The sequence below is a fragment of the Oncorhynchus keta genome, chromosome 8 (genome assembly GCF_023373465.1).
Source record: "Oncorhynchus keta strain PuntledgeMale-10-30-2019 chromosome 8, Oket_V2, whole genome shotgun sequence".
NCBI lineage: Eukaryota > Metazoa > Chordata > Actinopteri > Salmoniformes > Salmonidae > Oncorhynchus > Oncorhynchus keta.
In genome coordinates this window covers 2,380,448-2,402,230 of record NC_068428.1, presented here as the reverse complement: position 1 = coordinate 2,402,230, position 21,783 = coordinate 2,380,448, and the positions used below count along the sequence as shown (strand labels likewise).

Here is a 21,783-nt window from a genome sequence, read left to right as displayed (position 1 = left end):
TAAAGTTACTGTATACTGATGTTTTCATTCTCTCCCTTTTGGTTCCAGTTTGCCACCAGCTTTAAGATGTTCCTCGACAACTGGAATATACAGACGGCACATTGGCTCAAAAGGTACAGAGACAAAAGAAACCAGGATTGGTCTGTAATTGGTAAAGACACAAAGTGTAATTTCATCCATTTCTTTCTCTAATTATCAACACCAGTTTGCAGCCACATTGTATATACTATTTAAATACATTTAAATAGAATACATTTAAATACAATACAGTAATTACAGTTGAGGCTTTATTCTTATTTAATGTGAGGTGTGCCCTAAATAACTTGTGGATGTGCCTATACTCATGGCACTGGGGACTTGTCTGTCTGTGTAAAAGTGTGCCACCTAGTGGATTTTGTTAGCACTAAGAGTAGTTTACATTAACCCTATCAGTTCTGAGACCCCAGCAAAAATCAGACTTTCATTTATCTGAATGTACAGCCCTCATATTTAGCCTCACAATTAAGTATTTTACCATTTTCTTTTCAGGACAACCAGGGCTACAAGTACAACAAAAATCAATTTGACATAAATAGTTGCATTCGTGAGTTTTGTTGACACGTCACACACAAAAAAAGTCTGCCAAAGCAAAAACCTGATGAAAATGATGTAGGTACAGAAATTGTTTGCTCTGTAAGAAATGAATATCCAGCTAGTCAGTGACAACTGTGTAGAGTTTGTGACCTCAACTATGTGAGTTTATTATAGTATTATGGACACTATGTACTGGGATATCCAATGATCTTCTATGTAGAAGCACCCCTTACCTTCTAACGACTCTTGTTTTAGCCTGTGAGCATCCTAGAGTAAAACATGCATGTTCGTGAGAGTCTCAGCTTTTCATAGATGGCTATTTAATCGTTTTTAGCTCAAACTATTCGGACTTTACAGACATTTTTGTAAAAAGATCCGGCCCCGGGCCCCTTCGGGATCCGCCCTTGTTTTATTAACACAGCTCTACCTGTGACCAATGGTTGATGTGTAAATTCACACAGACTAATGGTTGACGTGTTAATCACATAGACTAATGGTTGATGTGTTAATCACATAGACTAATGGTTGCTATCAATGGATGCAGAAAAAATAGAAATCCATAGAACCTGTGTGTGTGTGTGTGTGTGTGTGTGTGTGTGTGTGTGTGTGTGTGTGCACAGGGTGTGTTACGAGCGCTGTCCCTACAACCCCACGGCGGCTACCTTCATCCTGTCGGCCATGTGGCACGGAGCATATCCTGGATACTACCTCACCTTCCTCACCGGCATTGTGGTCACACTGGCTGCACGCGCCGTGAGTACTGTCTCTGTATCTCTCTCTCGCTCTCTCTGTGTCTCTTTATGTTTCACCCTTTCTCTGTATACCTCTCATTTTTCATATCTCCCCCTTCTAAAACAAACACTGACACTCAGGCACAAGCTGGCCTCTCTCTCACTCAAGTCTGTTTCTCTCGAGACTCACTGAACCCTAAAACTTTCAAAAGCAGCGATTTTTAAAAAAGAAAGAAAAAAAAAGTGATTCACCGTATCCGCTTAAACAAATGACATTTTTTTTCTTACGTCAATGACTTCAGCTATCGCCATAGATATCCTGATAAAACAAAATGCCACGTTCATCCTGATGGTTCTTTATTTCTGCATCATCACTGTGGGTTAAGGGATCACTCATAGTTCGTCCACCACGGAGACTCTGTGCTCTGAAGGCGTAGCCTGAATGAAGTAGCATATTTATTAGAGACTGGATCTGCATCCCAAATAGCACCCTGTTCCTTAGTGTAATACTTTTGACCAGAGCCCTGGTCCCCATCGGTGTACAAAACATTAGGAACACCTGCTCTTTCCATGACATAGTTTTCACCTGGTCAGTCTATGGTCCCTTATTGATGTCACTTGTTAAATCCACTTCAATCGGTGCAGATGAAGGATAGGAGGTGCCAGGCACACATGTACTGTATGTCAAGAACTGCAACGCTGCTGGTCACCCTCAACAGTTTCCCGTGTGTATCAAGAATGGTCCACCACCCAAAGGACATCCAGCCAACTTGACACAACTGTGGGAAGCATTGGAGTCAACATGAGCCAGCAGCCCCGACGAATTGAGACTGTTCTGAGGGTAAAAAGCAACTCAATATTAGGAAGGTGTTCCTAATGTTTTGTACACTGTGTGTAGGGAGTCGGGTGGCATTTCGGACGCATCCTGGGTCCAGCTGCTAGACTGCACAGATAACAGGCCAGCCAGACAGACAGATGGAGAGCAGACAGGGCAGGAATCAGGCTAATGGAGCATCACCTGAGTCACTTTGAGACTCACCGAGGCAGATCACCGCTGGTGGATGAGCCGAGAGAGAAAGTCCAGTTGAAAACTTGACTCTTGGCTGCACTACTTCTAACCAGGGCCCATGCACTATAAAGGGAATAGGGTTCCATTCAGGACGCAGCCTTAGATATGGGAAATGTGAACTTGGCAAGGGAGAGAGAAAGAGAGAGAGTTAAAGGCAGAGCAGGAGATTTAGAAGGGTTGTTTATACATTTTGTCTCACTTCTTCTTTTGCTCCACTGAATTCATTGCTTTGGTTCTTTTTTTCTCTCCAGATGAGACACAACGTGAGGCCACACTTTCTGGGCTCGCCGTCACATAAACTAGTCTACGATGTGATCACGTGGGCGGGCACCCAGATTGCCATTTGTTACACTGTGGTGCCTTTTGTGCTGCTGTCTGTCGGGCCCTCTATGAAGTTCTACAGGTGAGTGGCAAGAAACTATGTTTGCATCCTACAGTTGAAGTCAGAGGTTTACATACACTTTAGCCAACTACATTTAAACTCAGTTTTTCACCATTTCTGACATTTAATCCAAGTAAAAATCCCCTGTTTTAGGTCACTTTATTTTAAGAATGTGAAATGTCAGAATAATAGTAGAGAGAATTATTTATTTCAGCTTTTATTTCTTTCATCACATTCCCAGTGGGTCAGAAGTTTACATACACTCAATTAGTAGTTGGTAGCATTGCCTTTAAATGGTTTAAATTGGGTCAAACGTTTTGGGTAGCCTTCCACAAGCTTCCCACAATAAGTTGGGTGAATTATGGCCCATTCCTCCTGACAGAGTTGGTGTAACTGAGTCAGGTTTGTAGGCCTTCTTGCTCGCATACGCTTTTTCAGTTCTGCCCACACATTTTCTATAGGATTAAGGTCAGGGCTTTGTGATGGCCACTTCAATACTTTGACTTGGTTGTTCTTAAGCAATTTTGCCACAACTTTGGAAGTATGCTTGGGGTCATTGTCCATTTGGAAGACACATTTGGTACCAAGCTTAAACTGATATCTTGAGATGTTTCTTCAATATATCCACATAATCCCCCCCAATGATGCCATCTATTTTGTGAAGTGCACCAGTCCGTCCTGCAGCAAAGCACCCCAACAACATGATGCTGCCACCGCCGTGCTTCACGGTTGGGATGGTGTTCTTCGACTTGCAAGCCTCCCCCTTTTTCCTCCAAACATAACAATGGTCATTATGGCCAAACGGTTCTATTTTTGTTTCATCAGACCAGACATTTCTCCCAAAAGTACGATCTTTGTCCCCATGTGCAGATGCAAACCGTAGTCTGGCTTTCTTATGGAGGTTTTGGAGCAGTAGCTTCTTCCTTGCTGAGCGGCCTTTCAGGTTATGTCGACATAGCACGTGTTATACTGTGGATATCGATACTTTTGTACCGGTTTCCTCCAGCGTCTTCACGAGGTCCTTTGCTGTTGTTCTATGATTGATTTGTACGTTTCGCACCAAAGTACATTAATCTCTTGGAGACAGAGAGGAGTGGTAGGATGGGTGCTTGGTCCCATGGTGTTTATACTTGCGTACTATTGTTTGTACATATGAATGTGGTACCTTCAGGCGTTTGGAAATTGCTCCCAAGGATGAACCAGACTTGTGGAGGTCTACAATTTTTTTTCTGAGGTCTTGGCTGATTTCTTTTGATTTTTCCATGATGTCAGGCAAAGAGGCACTGCGTTTGAAGGTAGGCCTTGAAATACATCCACAGGTACACCTCCAATTGACACAAATGATGTCAATTAGCCTATCAGAAGCTTCTAAAGCCATGACGTAATTTTCTTGAATTTTCCGAGCTGTTTAAAGGTACAGTCAACTTAGTGTATGTAAACTTCTGACCCACTGGAATTGTGATACAGTGAATTATAAGTGAAATAATCTGTCTGTAAACAATTGTTGAAAAAATGACTTGTGTCATGCACAAAGTAGATGTCCTAACCGACTTGCCAAAACTATAGTTTGTTAACAAGAAATTTGTGGAGTGATTGAAAAACGAGTTTTAGTGACTCCAACGTAAGTGTATGTAAACTTCCGACTTCAACTGTAAATGGCATCCTATAGGGCTCTGGTCAAAAGTAGTGCACACTATAGGGAATAAGGTGCCGTGTGGTACATATCCAGAGAATAGTATGTTACCTCACTCAGGTCTAAAAAAAAGTATTCATAGTTTGACCTTGGATGGAAGTGCAAGAACAATTGTGTTTTTATCTAAAACTCTGACCAACAGTCTAATTTATCGCTGAAATGTAGAGGACCATTAGTCCTTCTGACAGACATACACTGAACAAAAATATAAATGCAACATGTAAAGTGTTGGTCCCATGTTCCATGAGCTGAAATAAAAGATCCCAGAAATGTTCCATATGCATAAGAACCTTATTTCTCTAAAATGTTGGGCTCAAATTTGTTTACATCCCTGTTAGTTAGCATTTCTCCTTTGCCAACATATCCATCCACCTGAAAGGTGTGGCATATCAAGAAGCTGATTAAACTGCATCATCATTAAGCTGCCTCCAACATAGTTTTAGATAATTTGCCAGTACGTCCAACCGGCCTCACAACCGCAGACCAAATGTAACCACGCCAGCCCAGGACCTCCACATTTGGCTTCTTCACCTGCAGGATCGTCTGAGACCAGCCACCCGGACAGATGATTAAACTGTGGGTTTGCACAACCAAATCATTTCTGCTCAAAATGTCAAAAACTGCATCAAGAAGCTCATCTACGTGATTGTCGTCCTCACCAGGGTCTTGACCTGACTGCAGTTCGTCATCGTAATCGATTTCAGTGGGAAAATGCTCACTTTCGATGACCACTGGCACCCTGGGGGAAGTGTGCTCTTCATTGATGAATCGCTGTATCAACTGTACCGGGCAGATGGCAGACAGCGTGTATGGTGTCGTGTTGGCGAGCGGGTTTGCTGATGTCGACGTTGTGAACAGAGTGCCCCATGGCGGCGGTTGGGTTATGATATGGGCAGGCATAAGCTACAGACAACAAACACAATTGCATTTTATCTATGGCAATTTCAATGCACAGAGATACTGTGACGAGATCCTGAGGCCCGTTGTCGTGGCATTCATCCGCCGCCATCACTTCATGTTTCCACATGATAATGCACGGCCCCATGTCGCAAGGATCTGTACACAATTCCTGGAAGCTGAAAATGTTCCAGTTTTTCCATGGCTCGCATTGTCACCAGACATGTCACCTATTGAGCATGTTTGGGGTGCTCTGGATTGCCGTGTATGACAGCGTGTTCCAGTTCCCACTAATATCCAGCAACTTCGCACAGACATTGAAGAGGAGTGGGACAACGTTCCACAGGCCACAATCAACAGCCTGATCAACTTTATGCGAAGGAGATGTGTTGCGCTGCATGAGGCAAATGGTGGTCGCGCCAGATACTAACTGGTTTTCTGATCCACGCCCCTACCTTTTTAAAAAAAAAGTATCTGTGATCAACCGATGCATATCTGTATTCCCAGTCATGTGAAATGCATAGATTATGGCCTAATGAATGCATTTCAATTGACTGATTTTTCTTTTAAGAACTAACTTAGTGAAATATTAGAAATTGTTGCATTTTATATTTTTATTCCGTGAATTTATAATACGAATAGCGCTAGCAAGCTCTAGAGAGATTAGATGTTTGATCTCTGAGAATAGTCAAGGACGTAACACATTTGATGTTGACAATAATTATCCTTACACAGTAGCTTTTTTTCCCCCTTTCTGAGAAGTTGAATGAACTTGTTGTGATAGTTGATGTGAACTTTCGGTGTTCAACACCAAGAGAAATTCCTTGCAATATTTGTTATAAGTTGTCAAATTCTGATTCTTATATTGATCCCTAAATCATCCCACCTCTCCCCTCCCAGGTCCTGGTACTTCAGCGTCCACATTGGCTGTGTTCTCCTGGCCGTAGCCCTGCCAGTCAAGCCCCGACACCTGCGCCTGAAAGAGCAGCAGAAAGGCCTGCATCTGGCCCCCATCCTCTCCCACCTGGACTCCACCTCCACAGACAGCAACTGCAACAAGAAGACCAAGGCCACATGAAGCAGAACCAGACCAGCTAACGGTGGACACACAGAGAGACTAGCACCAAGGACTGCAGGGGACTGTCCAACACTGTATTAAATCCACGTATAAAGAGAGAGAGCGAGGTGGATAGAGGAGTAGATTCTAACAAACAAACTCTGACAAACCTGACCAACCTGCCTCTGTTTGTCTCTGTTTTGGAGTGGGATGATGATTCTCATTCAGTCACATGGCACTGAGACTGAGCAGCAACCACACCATGGAGGGAAGGATGTATGGCTTTGGGATATGTCCAAAATGGCACCATATTCCCTATTTAGTGCACTTCAAAGGGAATAGGGTGCCATTTGGGATGCAGCTCTACTGTATTATGATGATTTGTGTCTGGGGTGGAGTGGGATGGATGGGTCCCGGTGATGAAATGCCAGTATTGTACTATTACTGTATTATGGGAGTATGCAGACTTGCCTTATACCCTTTGTCTCTTTCTCCACAATCTTTTTTTTTTAAAGCTTTTGTGTATCCTTCTCACATTGGATATTGTCTGGGCTGTGTTTCTCACTTGAGGTGAACGGGTTTTAGTATCAGGTGGGCGAGATTGAAGTGTTCTCGCAGTTAACGGTGACAAATGAGTGTTTTAGTCCTGGTGAAAAGCAAATGTAAGTTAACTTCTCTATGATACAGGAAGTTAGAAGAATTAAAGAGAAGGAAAACAAGATGGCAGTGTCCTCAATGTCTTTTTACATGATATGATTCATAGTCTCAACATGGAATGTGTACAAATTGCACCCCTTTCCCTACATACAGCAGTACAGTTATTTTGACCAAAGCCCTAAGGGCCCTGGTCAAAAGTAGTGCACTATTTAGGGATATGGTGACATCCAAGGACCTACTTCTAGACTGTTTGCTTTTACTGAGTGATGTTATGGGCTGACTTAAATGCTGTTTTATTCAGTTAAGTCATTGTATGATTTTTACATAACGGCACCAAGAGTAGTTACTAACTCCTACTTATTCATGATTTATATGTGTCAGTAGTGTGAGAGGCAAGATGGTGTAGTATTTCCATGTGTAGAGGTCAATGTTTTGTCATTTCATGTACTTGTTATTTATGTGATTCCAATGGACTTGTGGTATGTTCGACAAAGGTGAAAAGGTGGTGTTAAGGTAAGAAAATCAACCTGACATACTGTTAAGTTGGAGGTGAAAGGGACAACATTACAGTATTTATGAACACTCCTCTTCTTCAGACAGTTCTGATTCTATTTTCATTACAGGGGGAAGTGAAAACTAAACCTACTTCTTCTTGAGTCTATTGTGAGTTAACTATGGTAATTGTGAGAAACCTTTGCTTGGGGCCCTGGTGAAAGGAGAATGGTGCGCTCATCCTAACCCCTCAGCCAACCGCGCTACTTGTTCATGTGGATGATGTGGATGGTTTGTTTTTGTATATGATGTGATTAAAATATTGATCTTTTCGCAACTTGACATAGTAAGTGTGATATGCAAAAGGCAAATGAATAACTGTGGTGTAATTGTTCTTATTACAGTGTTATTACACAGGAGAACCTTGTCCTAAGGCTCAATTGCTACCATATAAATTTGACAGAGAGAGAGCTGGCTGGTGGACAAGATTACTGAGCAGGGCATGATTGAAAAAAAGATACTTAAAGATCCCCAATTTACAACCTGCAAGGCTTGATTTACAAGTCAAAGACACTGTATTTGTTTTGGGAAACATTTTTTGTTTACTCCCTGACAGCACTTGATGACAGTTTGATTGGCTAGAGTATTACCTCCACATAGGTAGTACACATTAGTACTACTGCTAGCAGGTAAACCAGTCAGAGCTCAGAAATGTAGGCCTGTAGCTTTTCACAGGCACCAGCCTCTGTGTCAGTAACCACGTTTCCATCCAGTTTTTACGAAAGTAAAGTCATACCCTATAAAAATCACGACAGCTGTGATGGAAACAGGAAGTTATGGTGCAATTTTAGAAATGCAGACAGATCATTTGTTCGTTAGACATGGTGGGATCTTTTTGTGTCTCAAATGAATTATGCGAGAAATGGCGGTGGAAACACCTTTATGCGCAAATATTGATGTAATAACTATAATATCGAAGTAAACTTGGAGTCACATGATGATATGGGTGTGTGGTCCTCCCACTACGATTTCGGATGTCACGCAGTTTATCAGTCTACTGATGAAAATAAATTATGATGAATTTCACGGTGATCTTAATGATCATTTCGAATAAATATCGAGGGTCTTATTCTGATGCCATGATGATCGATTCTTGACTACCGTTTGACAAATACACATATTTTCGCTTTTATCCATAATATCATGTAGACGAGCCTACCCGCACAGCATACCCACACTGCGAGTTTGGGTTAGAGCGCACGTGTCAAAACCAGAGCAGGCACATTTGTTATTTAACACAATTGTTTTTGTGATACAAATAGTGGAAAAGTTTACAATGTGATGGAAACATACTGAACTTTAGATTTTACAATTACATTTTGGGTGCAATGCTTCATTGCGCTCTGGTTTTAATCTGCAAAAAAAAATGCGCATAATAAACGGTGCAAGCAACAAGCAACAACGTAGCTAACTTGGCTAGTCTTGCGAGCGAGCTAGCTAGCTTGTTATCTCTGCTGGTTATTAGCTTGCATAACTGTTATGTATACACTGAGTGCACAAAACATTAGGAACACCTTCCTAATATTGAGTTGCACCCCATCATAGGTAAGCTCCTTGCAGGCAGGTTAGCAGTAAGTATGTAAGTCGTGGCCAAAGGTTTTGAGAATGACACAAATATTAATTTCCACTAAGTTTGCTGCTTCAGTATCTTTTGATATTTTTTTTACTATGCAATACTGAAGTATAATTACAAGCATTTCATAAGTGTCAAAGGCTTTTATTGACAATTACATGAAGTTGATGCAAAGAGTCAAAATTTGCAGTGTTGACCCTTCTTTTTCAAGACCTGCAATCAGCCCTGACATGCTGTCAATTCACTTCTGGGCCACATCCTGACTGATAGCAGCCCATTCTTGCATAATCAATGCTTGGAGTTTGTCAGAATATGTGGGTTTTGTTTGTCCACCCGCCACTTGAGGATTGACCACAAGTTCTCAATGGGATTAAGGTCTGGGGAGTTTCCTGGCCATGGACCCAAAATATCGATGTTTTGTTCCCCAAGTAACTTAGTTATCACTTTTGCCTTATGGCAAGGTGCTACATCATGCTGGAAAAGGCATTGTTCATCATCAAACTGTCCCTTGATGGTTGGGAGAAGTTGCTCTCGGAGGATGTGTTGGTACCATTCTTTATTTATGGCTGTGTTAGGCAAAATTGTGAGTGAGCCCACTCCCTTGGCTGAAAAGCAACCCCACACATGAATGCTCTCAGGATGTTTTACTGTTGGCATGACACAGGACTGATGGTAGCTCTCACCTTGTCTTCTCCGGACAAGCTTTTTTCCTCATGCCCCAAACAATCGGAAAGGGGATTCATCAGAGAAAATTACTTTACCCCAGTCCTCAGCAGTCCAATCCCTGTACCATTTGCAGAATATCAGTCTGTCCCTGATGTTTTCCTGGAGAGAAGTGGCTTCTTTGCTGTCCTTCTTGACTCCGGCCATCCTCCAAAAGTGTTCCACACTGTGCGTGCAGATGCACTCACACCTGCCTGCTGCCATTCCTGAGCAAGCTCTGTACTGGTGGTGCCCCAATCCCGCAGCAGAATCAACTTTAGGAGACAGTCCTGGTGCTTGTTGGACTTTCTTGGGCACCCTGAAGCCTTCTTCACAACAATTGAACCGCTCTCCTTGAAGTTCTTGGTGATCAGATAAATGGTTGATTTAGGTGCAATCTTACTGGCAGCAATATCCTTGCCTGTGAAACCCTTTTTGTGCAAAGCAATGATGACGGCACGTGTTTCCTTGCAGGTAACCATGGTTGACAGAGGAAGAACAATGATTCCAAGCACCACCCTCCTTTTGAAGCTTCCAGTCTGTTATTCGAACTGAATCAGCATGACAGAGTGATCTCCAGCCTTGTCCTCATCAACACACACCTGTGTTAACAAGAGAATCACTGACATTATGTCAGCTGGTCCTTTTGTGGCATGGCTGAAATGCAGTTGAAATATTTTTGGGGGATTCAGTTCATTTGCATGGCAAAGTGTAACGACGTTCGTCTGTTGTAAGAAGAGAGGCAGACCGAAATGCAGCGTGTAGGTTACTCATGACTTTAATGAAATATATCGCGGTACATGAAATAACTGATATAAGGAAACAACAAACGAAACGTGAAACTAATTACAGCCTATCTGGTGACTACAACACAGAGACAGGAACAAACACCCACAAAATACAAAGCGCACTCAGGCTACCTAAATACGGTTCCCAATCCGAGACAACAAGAATCACCTGACTCCAATTGAGAATCGCCTTAGGCAGCCAAGCCTAACTAGACACACCCCTAATCATACACAATCCCAATTAATACAACATATAAACCCATGTCACACCCTGGCCTACCCAAACATATAACAAAAACACAAAATACAATGACCAAGGCGTGACAGAACCCCCCCCCCTAAGGTGCGGACTCCCGGACGCACCTCAAGAGCATAGGGAGGGTCCGGGTGGGCGTCTGTCCATGGTGGCGGTTCTGGCTCGGGACGTGGACCCCACTCCATAAATGTCCTATTACCTCCCCTTCGCGTCCTGGGATAATCCACTTTCTCCGCCGACCATGGCCTAATAGTCCTCACCCAGATCCCCACATAACTGAGGAGCAGCTCGTGACAGAGGGGCAGCTCGGGACAGAGGGGCATCTCGGGACAGAGGGGCATCTCGGGACAGAGGGGCATCTCGGGACAGAGGGGCATCTCGGGACAGAGGGGCAGCTCGGGACAGAGGGGCAGCTCGGGACAGAGGGGCAGCTCGGGACAGAGGGGCATCTCGGGACAGAGGGGCAGCCCGGGACAGAGGGGCAGCCCGGGACTGAAGCAGCCTGGTACTGAGAGGAAGCACAGTACTGAGAGGAAGCTCAGTACTGAGAGGAAGCTCAGGCAGGTAGTAGGCTCCGGTAAATCCTGGCTGGCTGGTGGAACTGGATGATTCAGGTTGTCTGGCCGATCTAGAAGATCTTGGCAGACTGGCACTTCTGGCGGATCTTGGCAGACTGGCACTTCTGGCGGATCCTGGCAGACTGGCGACGCTGGGCCGACTGGCGGCGCTGGGCAGACTGGCGGCGCTGGGCAGACTGGGAGCACTGGCCGCGCTGGGCCGACTGGGAGCACCGGCTGCGCTGGGCAGACTGGAGACTCCGGCAGAGCTGGGCAGACTGGAGACTCCGGCAGAGCTGGGCAGACTGGAGACTCCGGCAGAGCTGGGCAGACTGGAGACTCTGGCAGAGCTGAGCAGACTGGAGACTCCGGCAGCGCAGGAGAGGAGAAAGGCTCTGGCTGCGCTAAACAGGCGGGAGACTCCTTTCCGCTTTAGCCGCGTCTATTTCTTCCTTGGGACGGCGATATTCTCCCGGCTGCGCCCAGGGTCCTTTACCGTCTAATATCATCTCCCAAGACCAGAAGTCCTCATATTGCTGCTCCTCACAATTAACAGGGAGAGTAGGCTCAGGTCTGACTCCTGACTCAGCCACTCTCTCTCTGCGCTCTCCCCCGTTACTTTCGGTTTTCCAACCGCGTCGCCGTGCTTTCCTTTTCGACTCCATTCCTCTATAGCCCTCTTCGCATTGCTGTAGGGAATCCCAGGCGGGCTCCTGCACTCTCTCCGGGTCGGCCACCCACCTGTCGATTTCTTCCCACGACGTATACTCCATGCTTCTGCTGTCCATAACGTCCTCCTTAGGCTCCTGCCAGTTCACACGCTGCTCGGTCTGTGAGTGGTAGGTGTTTCTGTAACAACGTTAGTCTGTTGTAAGAAGAGAGGCAGACCGAAATGCAGCGTGTAGGTTACTCATGGCTTTAATGAAATATATCGCGGTACATGAAATAACTGATATAAGAAAACAACAAACGAAACGTGAAACTAATTACAGCCTATCTGGTGACTACAACACAGAGATAGGAACAAACACCTACAAAATACAAAGCGCACTCAGGCTACCTAAATACGGTTCCCAATCCGAGACAACAAGAATCACCTGACTCCAATTGAGAATCGCCTTAGGCAGCCAAGCCTAACTAGACACACCCCTAATCATACAATAATAATAATAATAATAATCATACAACATATAAACCCATGTCACACCCTGGCCTACCCAAACATATAACAAAAACACAAAATACAATGACCAAGGCGTGACACAAAGAGGGACTCTGATCACTCTTCATAACATTCTGGAGTATATGCAAATTGCCATCATACAAACTGAGGCAGCAGACTTCGTGAAAATTAATATTTGTGTCATTCTCAATATTTTTTGGCCAAGACTGTATATGATCAAGAGTGGGTGTGCTTTATTCCTGGCAGGCTGATCAGATTCAATGGCAGCCTAAGAGGCTGACAAGTCAGGATGCTGCCTTGTAGGCTGTCTGTAAGAAGCTTTACCTATGAAAGAGCCTGCCAGGAATAAAGCTCACCCCCTGGATCAGATATGTATCTGCCTATAAAGCACTTTGACAGGTAATCTGCCTGCAAGGAGCCTTACCTATGAAACAGCCTACAGGGAAGCATTCTGATGTATCAGCCTCTAGGATGTTCACCAATAAAATTATAAATTAATTCAAGGTTTATACAAATATGTCCATTCAATAGAGAATTCTGTCAGAAAAACAATAGTCAAACCCCATGTCTCTCCCATATGGTGCAAACGTTACAGACAATTTAGCATGTTTAGAGTGAACGGAATGTCATCATAGGCATGATAAAAAGTGGTCACTGGTCAATAGAACTCTGACATGCTGCTCTGCAGCAGAACGGCGCTAACTTTGAACATTAACTGACAAGCTAACTAGTGGTGCTTCTACACCTGCATTGCTTGCTGTTTGGGGTTTTAGGCTGGGTTTCTGTACAGCACTTTGAGATATCAGCTGATGTACGAAGGGCTATATAAATACATTTGATTTTATTTGATTTGGTTGCAGGTTCGTGAGTGAAAACATGGTCATTTTCTAAATGAAATCTGCTGAATACAAAACTAAATAAGGGTAAAAATATATATTTATTTACTAAGCTAAGAGACTGAATTTCAATACCCACCCTCCACGAAGACAATCTGTTTCTGTTTTCATTGTGTATTTCTGAGTCTTTCTCTTTAAATCACCATAGAAACAGCCCCTCTCAACAGAGATGAATCGCCAATATAGGCAATGAATATAGCCACTATAGGCCATCACTAGCACCTTAGAGGCTGCTGCCCTATATACATAGACTTGAAATCACAGGCCACTTTAATAATGTTTACATATTTTGCACTACTCATCTCATATGAATATACTGTATTCTATTCTACTGTATTTTAGTATATGCTGCTCTGACATTATTTTACATTTCTGTGTATTGATGTTAAATTGTTAGACATTACTTGTTCGATATTACTGCAATGTTGGAGCTAGAATCACAAGCATTTCGCTACACCAGCAAAAACATCTGCTTAACATGTGTATGCACCAATAAAATTTGATTTGAAAGCCTAGGATCTGGAGGTGAAAATGGCGAAGATATCAAGTTGATTTTGATTAGTCCAACCAGTGAAAACACCTCCAAATAGTACAACCGCACAACGGCAAATATGGAAGAGCGACAACCAAGTTGCGCTGTCTAAATAAACTAAGAACGGGCACAGCAAGTTAACGTTCTTATTTCATCGACACTGTCAAGTACAAGTATATTAAGTTTATAATATTGTAGAGAACAATCTAATGATTCATTCTATGTAATTTATAAAGACATAAGGCAAAGAAAACTACGTTTTGACATTCATTTCGTAGCACACTTGAATTTTTATCTGAATGCCCAACAGCCCCTGAGGATGCAATATAATCTGATCAGCCTGTCTGGAATGGAGCTCACCCACCGTAAATGTAAATATTACCCACAAAACATGGTGTCTCTTAAAATTATACACATATAAATTATGTAAACTAACAACCAGCATACATAACAAGCTAGCTAACAAGACTATCTAGCTTACTAGCTAGCACACAAGAGTAGACAAGTTAGCTGCGATTGGCTGTGGTTTTGGGTGCTGCACACGGCCTTAGAGACAGAGCTGCCTGTCAGGCATGTTCAGGGCTTAATGCCCCACGAGCACATTGCGATAATTGCAAACACAGGGATCCTTGATGAGGTGGTTATCGTGCAACTGAACAAGTGATACTTTTGATTATCTCGTGATCTCGACAAAACATGTTGTTGTCATGATCACGAGAAAATTGTGATATTTTGTTATGTAGTGATCATGAGAAAAATAAATTGTGATCTCGACATAACAAGGGACATGTAATTTTTTTATTCATATGCCCTCTATTGACTTCCATAGATTCTAGAATATTTGCATGAAAATCTTGTCGCCAATTGGATGGAAACCTAGTCATAGTCAGTGTAGGTCATCAGAAGCTATTGAATATTTCTGCCAGGTGAATAAACCTATACACTGCCTTCAGATACCATTGAGTAATGCTGCTATCTAGTAAAATGTGTTATTTTCCTCACAACACAACTAACTGCAGCTCCTTCGTAAATTAGGGTCGAGAGTGAATGTGATACCAAAAAGGGGAATTTATGAGAGCAATAACCTGAAATGTGTAACACATCCAAAACACACACAAAAAGCTTTGACATAATATGAAATATTTCCTAGTCAGTTAATAAAATATGATCATTTTTGAAATTGCAGTTTTAGTAAATGGCTAATTCAGCTTGTACAGTATCGACCCCGCATCTTTCCAAGATTTTCTTCTCAGAGCTCCCATACGTCACAGTTTTGTAGGCGGGGAGGATGAGTTGACGAACAGTGAGGAAACCACCCTTACGTGCTATTTTTCTGGTCCACTAAAATGGCTGTTGTCGAGGATGGGGAATAAATAGCCCGTGAGCCTTTACACGCATATACATCGAGGATTGAGACGACAACACCGAAGTGTGGAACATTTATAGACGTTTTACTCCAGAGGTATGTGACTGAGAATCGCCATTTCTCACGTACGAACATCAAAATGCGTCCTCCTTTGATCGATGCGTGTAAAATTGACATGACAGCTCGAGCAGTTCAGAATGTTCTCTTGTTTGAGATCTGGCCGTTTAGCAAATGTCATATTCGCTGTCAAACAAATGTTATCAACTAATTACGGTCATTGACATTTATTAAAAATACAGCAATCAATAATGGTCGCAGTCAGGAACGAAAAGCTAGCTATTTATTTTATTTTAGAAGATGTTAGCGCGAGAGCGCGCTAAGCTACCATTCGATGGTTTAGGTAGCTAACGTTAACATTCGATAGGGATAAATAGATCGTTTCGAGATACACTCGATCTAAATGTTGTTGGAAATTGAAATTAGCTAGCCCCTATTGGTCGAACGAGTCATTTTTGATACATCCTGATGATGATGACTTTAGTAGCCGGATGCATCGTATCAATACAACAAGTGGTGTCGCACATAAACAATGCATAATTTATGTAAATCTCTCATTTCCAAACCTTACATTATTATTTGAAGTTATTTTGAGGTACTTTCCAAGCATATGTAATTTCTCTATGATTACTCTGCAGTACTTTTGCTTTCGGGACAGAGAAGCACAAAACATAAATAGATACAGCATACAGAAACACTGTAGTAGGTTAAACGTTCACGATTCGTATTGATAGACTAGCCTGGCTGCGTTCACATCAGCCAATTCGGATCTTTTTTCGACTATTTGGTCTTTTGACCAATCACATCAGATCTTTTCACATCAGCTCTTTTTGTGAGCTGAATTGATTAATCAAAAGACCAATACATTTAAAAAATATATCAGAATTGTGCTGCCAGTTTAAAAGCAGTCATATTCCTTCTATATTCTCCAGAGGTCTCATTTAGAGCACTAATCAATGTAAATTAAAATCATTTCACCTGTATTTTAAACCATTTCACCTGTATTTTATATTGAAAGTCAAGTGTTTTTTTTTCCATCATAGAGGGATCAGGGGTATGGAACGATATTTGTACTTCACATAACATGCAACACATTCGGAAGAAAATAGCTTCATTTTTATCAGATGACAACATAAGTGCAACGCAATTTGGCTATCGGCTACAACTAAATTTGCTTACAGTGAAAAAGCAAGGTCTTTTTTGTTATCATAGAAATAAAATAGGCAGCTACATTTCCTAATGCTTTTAAGTTAATCATCCATTTTACCAGAAAAAAATGTAGGCTAGACTGACAAAAGGAGTGAGAGAGAAGTGCAGCAAGATATTTCTTATGCATTTAATACTTTTCTTTGCTTGAAAACACACAATTCTGCTTTTAACACAACCCCTGATCCTCTGCATACCACAGATACTGTACAATGTCCAATTAGGGCTATAGTGTAATGATGTGTGCTGAGAGTCGGGAAGCAAGTTCAGGGAGTGCGTGTTTTAATAAATAAACGCAACTTAATACAAGACAAGAAACACTAACAGCACACAGACATTATACAGAAACAATAACGCCTGGGGAAGGAACCAAAGGGAGTGATATATATATATATATATATAGGGAAGGTAATCAGGGAGGTGATGGAGTCCAGGTGAGTCTGAAGACGCAGGTGTGCGTAACGATGGTGACGGGTGTGCGCCATAACGAGCAGCCTTGTGACCTAGAGTCCGGAGAGGGAGCACACGTGACAAATAGGCTATTCGTTGTATACCACAGATAGACAGGAAGGTCTTAACGGTTCAAACCATCCTCACAACTAGGCCTACATCATAGTATTGACGTTACGAACTGATTAAGTAATAAGGGCTTTATAAAATACATTTGATTGATTGATATTATACTCTCTAGGTCAGTGGTACCACTGGCCTATATTGGGCCTGTTTTCTCCACTGTGCTATGTCCTCTGAGCATGTGCCAGAGAGGCTGAGTGGTATCTCCTTCTCATACATAATTCAATATCAGCAGCCACAGCCAGGGAGAATAGCCTAGTCAATAGGTTTAGCCAGGACCGCTGTATGTGGAGACAAAAGTTACAGAGCGAAACGAGAGTAGCCAAAAATAACCCACATAGAGAACAGTAGGCCTGTTATTCCCATAGGTAAGATTGCACGGTTGTAACAGTGTAATAATTGCGCCTTGTCTTCTGTCTGTGTGCGACAGCCGACAGGTTAAATGGTATTGGCAGCAATGCAGCACACGGTGATGTGTTTTGATGTTTTGCTGGCTGCCTTGCCTCCATTTTCTATTCTTTGTGGCTGCTTTCAGCTGTTGCTGCAACAGGCCCTGGGTGTTGTGTGGTGGAATGCTGGAGGGTGTTTGTGTGCGAGTGCAGGAGGGCTTGTGCTGTGCTCTCTCTGTGGTGATGGAAGGAATGCTTTCTTTACTGGCTGTCAGTCTGCCAGCACTGCCAGGCTTGTTAATCTAGACATTGTTTCATGTCATACAGAATGGGTTCATTTTTGAGCCTTGATTAAGTGCACCCTGCCATGCATTTTTAAGGTTACATTGTACACTGTAGGCTTGGCTGGCTGAATTGTAAGCTAAATTGTCTGTATTGTGTCGGATAGGTATATAGTTAGTGTAATAAAACTGACCAGTTTTATGGAGAGAGTACAATATGGATAGCGCTGGCACAATTAATTACCGAATAACCGCGTAACGACGGTTATGGATGAAGACCATCATGAAAAGAAAATAAACATCATAAGCTTTAAACAATAAAATTCTGACTACAAAAATTTGCTAATTGACATAAGAAAAAAAAAAAGCTAATTGATGTGAATTTGATATAAGTTGTACTCATCTAAACATGACTGCAGTCAGGAGCAGAGGAGAGGTGACCGCTATTCGAACGGTTATTACGGAGACCGCTGTCATTTGGCATCAATCAGAAATCGATGACCGCCACAGCCCTAATAATGCATGATGATTAATTAACTTGTGTTAATGGGTAGGCCAGGAAGATAAATCACTTAGGCCTGTTGCCTACCTAGCCTAATGTCTTCCCCAAAGAGCCTGTGAATAGGGTAAGTAAGTTGTGAACATGCACTGTTGGTTTTCATTTATATATTTTGGGGTTGTAATATTTTCTATGCCATTGGTGTGTTACCCGTGAATTTCTAGTATGACTTAAGGCTACTGTATATATTTTTTCTATGCCAAAAACAAATGGATAATAACTTTGTAATAACACTTTATATAGCCCAGGACTTATAACGGCACATGTTTTGAGAACTAAAAAACAAAATTTAGACTAGCTACCATTTTGTGTGCCGGTAAAATAGGAAGAAGACTGTATGCATTTCCAAGCAGAGGCTATTCTCTGAGTGAGAAAATACATTAATGGCAGATGATGATAGCAGCCAGGAGAACTTGAATAAACCAAGCAAACATCTCTTTCAACTCTTCCTGCTGTGACTGCCTGGGTGAAAATCCTGTCATCAAAGTAGTGAGTGATGGGTCTTGAGTCTCTGAGTGTGATATTGCTTGCATCTGCCAGGAGATGGCTAGGCCTGGGCCAAGTAGCACTGGAGTGAGTCGACCCACTGGCTGCCTGCCAGGGTCAGATAACTAGGCTATGTGCTCTGTTATATCTCCATCTCACATGGTCACCAGCCACCATAGAATTAGAATGAAGCTCCCCATTGTTAGCGGTTCCAAGCACATTCTATTAATTATATTTCTATGGTCACTGTTTCACACTGCTTTTTATATAAACATATAGATATAGTCTAGCCTTTTTATAAATGAAAGGTAGCCTATAACAAGTGAGGGGGAAATCATGTATGTTGCTGTTATTGGTGCTAAGCTATATATTGTGTTTATTACGTTTTTGTTAGCTTCCCATGACTACTATCCTGTCTTTCTTCCACAGAACTAGAATGAGTAGAACGGGGGTTCCCATTGGAGTCAATTATGCCATAGTGGGTGGTTTGGCAGCCATTTTGAGTGTACGCATTGAAGTGAAGCAGTCTATTTCTATGATCTCTCTCCATGCAGGTGCAGTGGGGGTGAGGAGAAGTAGCTGCAGCCATGGACACCACCACCTCCATCAAGATGACCTCTCTGGCCATCCAGAACCTCTTCAGCTACGTGGAGGAGGAGAACCTGGCAGCACTCAAGGCCCACCTGGACAAGTTCAAGGAGGTGGACGGCAGGAGTGACGTGAGTATCCTCATACTATCTAATAGGCCTACAGGTCTACTAATATAGCTATAGTTATTATATATAGGCTGTGTTCTAACTGGCACCCTATCACCTTGTAGTGTGCTACTTTTGACCAGAGTTCTATGGGTCCTACTCAAAAGTAGTGCCCTATATACAGAATAGGGTTCCATTTGGGAAACACAGTCTAATACATTTGGTCTAATGAAGATGGGGTCTATTACTGTATAAAGAGAGATCATTCATTGTGTTAGGTCTTTCTAATTGCTTGCCTTTTCCCCCTCCCTAAAAGAATGGGCAGACACCCCTGATGCTGGCTTCAGAGCAGGGCAGTATTGAGATAGTACAGGAGCTCATCAGGAGAGGAGCCAATGTTAACCTGGACGATGTGGTGAGTAGGAGAGCTCAATGGATAAACACACACACACGTTCATTTCAAGGCCGACATGAATACATTCAGTTCAGTATGACAGTCATTGGGAATGTGCCAATCACTGTGAACTTTGCCTGAGATCTCCATCGTAACGGTAGTCATGGTCGTCTCCCTGTTTCCATGGTGACCGGTAGGATGTGATGTGGTATTCTCCTTTCCTCAGGACTGCTGGTCTGCTCTGATCTGTGCTGCTAAGGAGGGCCATGTAGATGTGGTGAAGGAGCTGCTAGAAAGCAGTGCTTACATGGAACACAGAGACATGGTGAGACACTCAGTCAGTTCAACAGGCCACAATCAGTAATAACTGTAATGTGTTGGTGATTGTATAAACTTGATTTGTATGCTTGTTCAGTCCACTTCAGTGAGTACTTTCAATAAAGTTTTTAGTCTTTGTTTCCATTGAACATGCCATAGAAATAAAGGCCTTTTAATTAATTATATGAAGAGTGCCTTGGTCCTCCTATCTTTTTGATAACCAATTTACCCCTGTTATCAAAGAGCACCTTCTGTCTACCAAAATCCACTATTGTGTACCAGAGGTGGACCGATTCTGATTTTTCAACGCCTATACGGATTATTGGAGGACCAAAAAAAGACAAATCCAATTAATCGGCCAATTAATATTTTTTTTATTTTATAAAATAAATAAATAATAATCATAATAAAAAAAAAATAATAAAAAAAAAAAATAAAAAAAAATATATATATATATATTATATTATATTTTAAATACATTTGTATATATATTATTTTAAATACATTTGTATATATATTTGTAACAATGACAATTACAACAATACTGAATGAACACTTTTATTTTAACTTAATATAATGCATAAATAAAATCAAATAATGAAACATGTTCAATTTGGTTTAAATAATGCAAAAACATAGTGTTGGAGAAGAAAGTAAAAGTGCAATATGTGCCATGTAAAAAAGCTAACATTTACGTTCCTTGCTCAGAACATGAGAACATATGAAAGCTGGTGGTTCCTTTTAACATGAGTCTTCAATATTCCCAGTTAAGAAGTTTTAGGTTGTAGTTATTATAGGACTATTTCTCTCTATACCATTTGTATTTCATATACCTTTGACTATTGGATGTTGTTATAGGCACTATAGTATTGCCAGTCATAAACAGTGCTGGGCTTCAAGCATTGCGAAGAGCTGCTGGCAAATGCAGGAAAGTGCTGTTTGAATGAATGCTTACGAGCCTGCTCCTGCCTACCACCACTCAGTCAGACTGCTCTATCAAATATCAAATCATAAACTTAGTTATAATAAAACTATCATACAGAAATACGAGCCTTAGGTCATTAATATGGTCAAATCCGAAATCTATCATTTAGAAAACAAAACGTTTATTATTTCAGTGAAATACGGAACCGTTCCCTTTTATCGAACGGGTGGCAACCCTAAGTCTAAATATTGCTGTTACATTGCACAACATTCAATGTTATGTCATAATTATGTAAAATTCTGGCAAATTAATTACGGTCTTTGTTAGGAAGAAATGGTCTTCACACAGTTCGCAATGAGCCAGGCGGCCCAAACTGCTGCATATAACCTGACTGTGCTTGCACTGAACGCAAGAGAAGTGACACAATTTCCCTAGT

At 42.0% G+C, this 21,783-nt stretch overlaps 2 protein-coding genes across 7 annotated transcripts in view; both read left to right on the top strand.

Annotated features, from left to right (window-relative positions):
* mboat2b (membrane bound O-acyltransferase domain containing 2b) overlaps positions 1-7,890 on the top strand; it is a 63,653-nt gene extending 55,763 nt beyond the window's left edge. For both annotated transcript variants that reach the window (XM_052523358.1, XM_052523359.1), the window contains 4 exons: positions 49-113; positions 1,194-1,326; positions 2,625-2,776; positions 6,246-7,890. In XM_052523358.1, coding sequence (XP_052379318.1) covers positions 49-113; positions 1,194-1,326; positions 2,625-2,776; positions 6,246-6,423 — 528 coding nt within the window. In that variant the 3' untranslated portion in view covers positions 6,424-7,890. The remainder of the gene's footprint in view (positions 1-48; positions 114-1,193; positions 1,327-2,624; positions 2,777-6,245) is intronic.
* Positions 7,891-15,373: 7,483 nt separating this feature from the next.
* kidins220b (kinase D-interacting substrate 220b) overlaps positions 15,374-21,783 on the top strand; it is a 44,234-nt gene continuing 37,824 nt past the window's right edge. For 4 of the 5 annotated variants that reach the window (XM_035774396.2, XM_035774393.1, XM_035774395.1 and 1 more), the window contains exons 1-4: positions 15,375-15,560; positions 19,570-19,734; positions 20,027-20,125; positions 20,331-20,429. In XM_035774396.2, coding sequence (XP_035630289.1) covers positions 19,603-19,734; positions 20,027-20,125; positions 20,331-20,429 — 330 coding nt within the window. In that variant the 5' untranslated portion in view covers positions 15,375-15,560; positions 19,570-19,602. Of the gene's footprint in view, positions 15,561-19,569; positions 19,735-20,026; positions 20,126-20,330; positions 20,430-21,783 lie in introns of all 5 variants that reach the window. The other variant, XM_035774392.2, reaches the window with a different exon arrangement.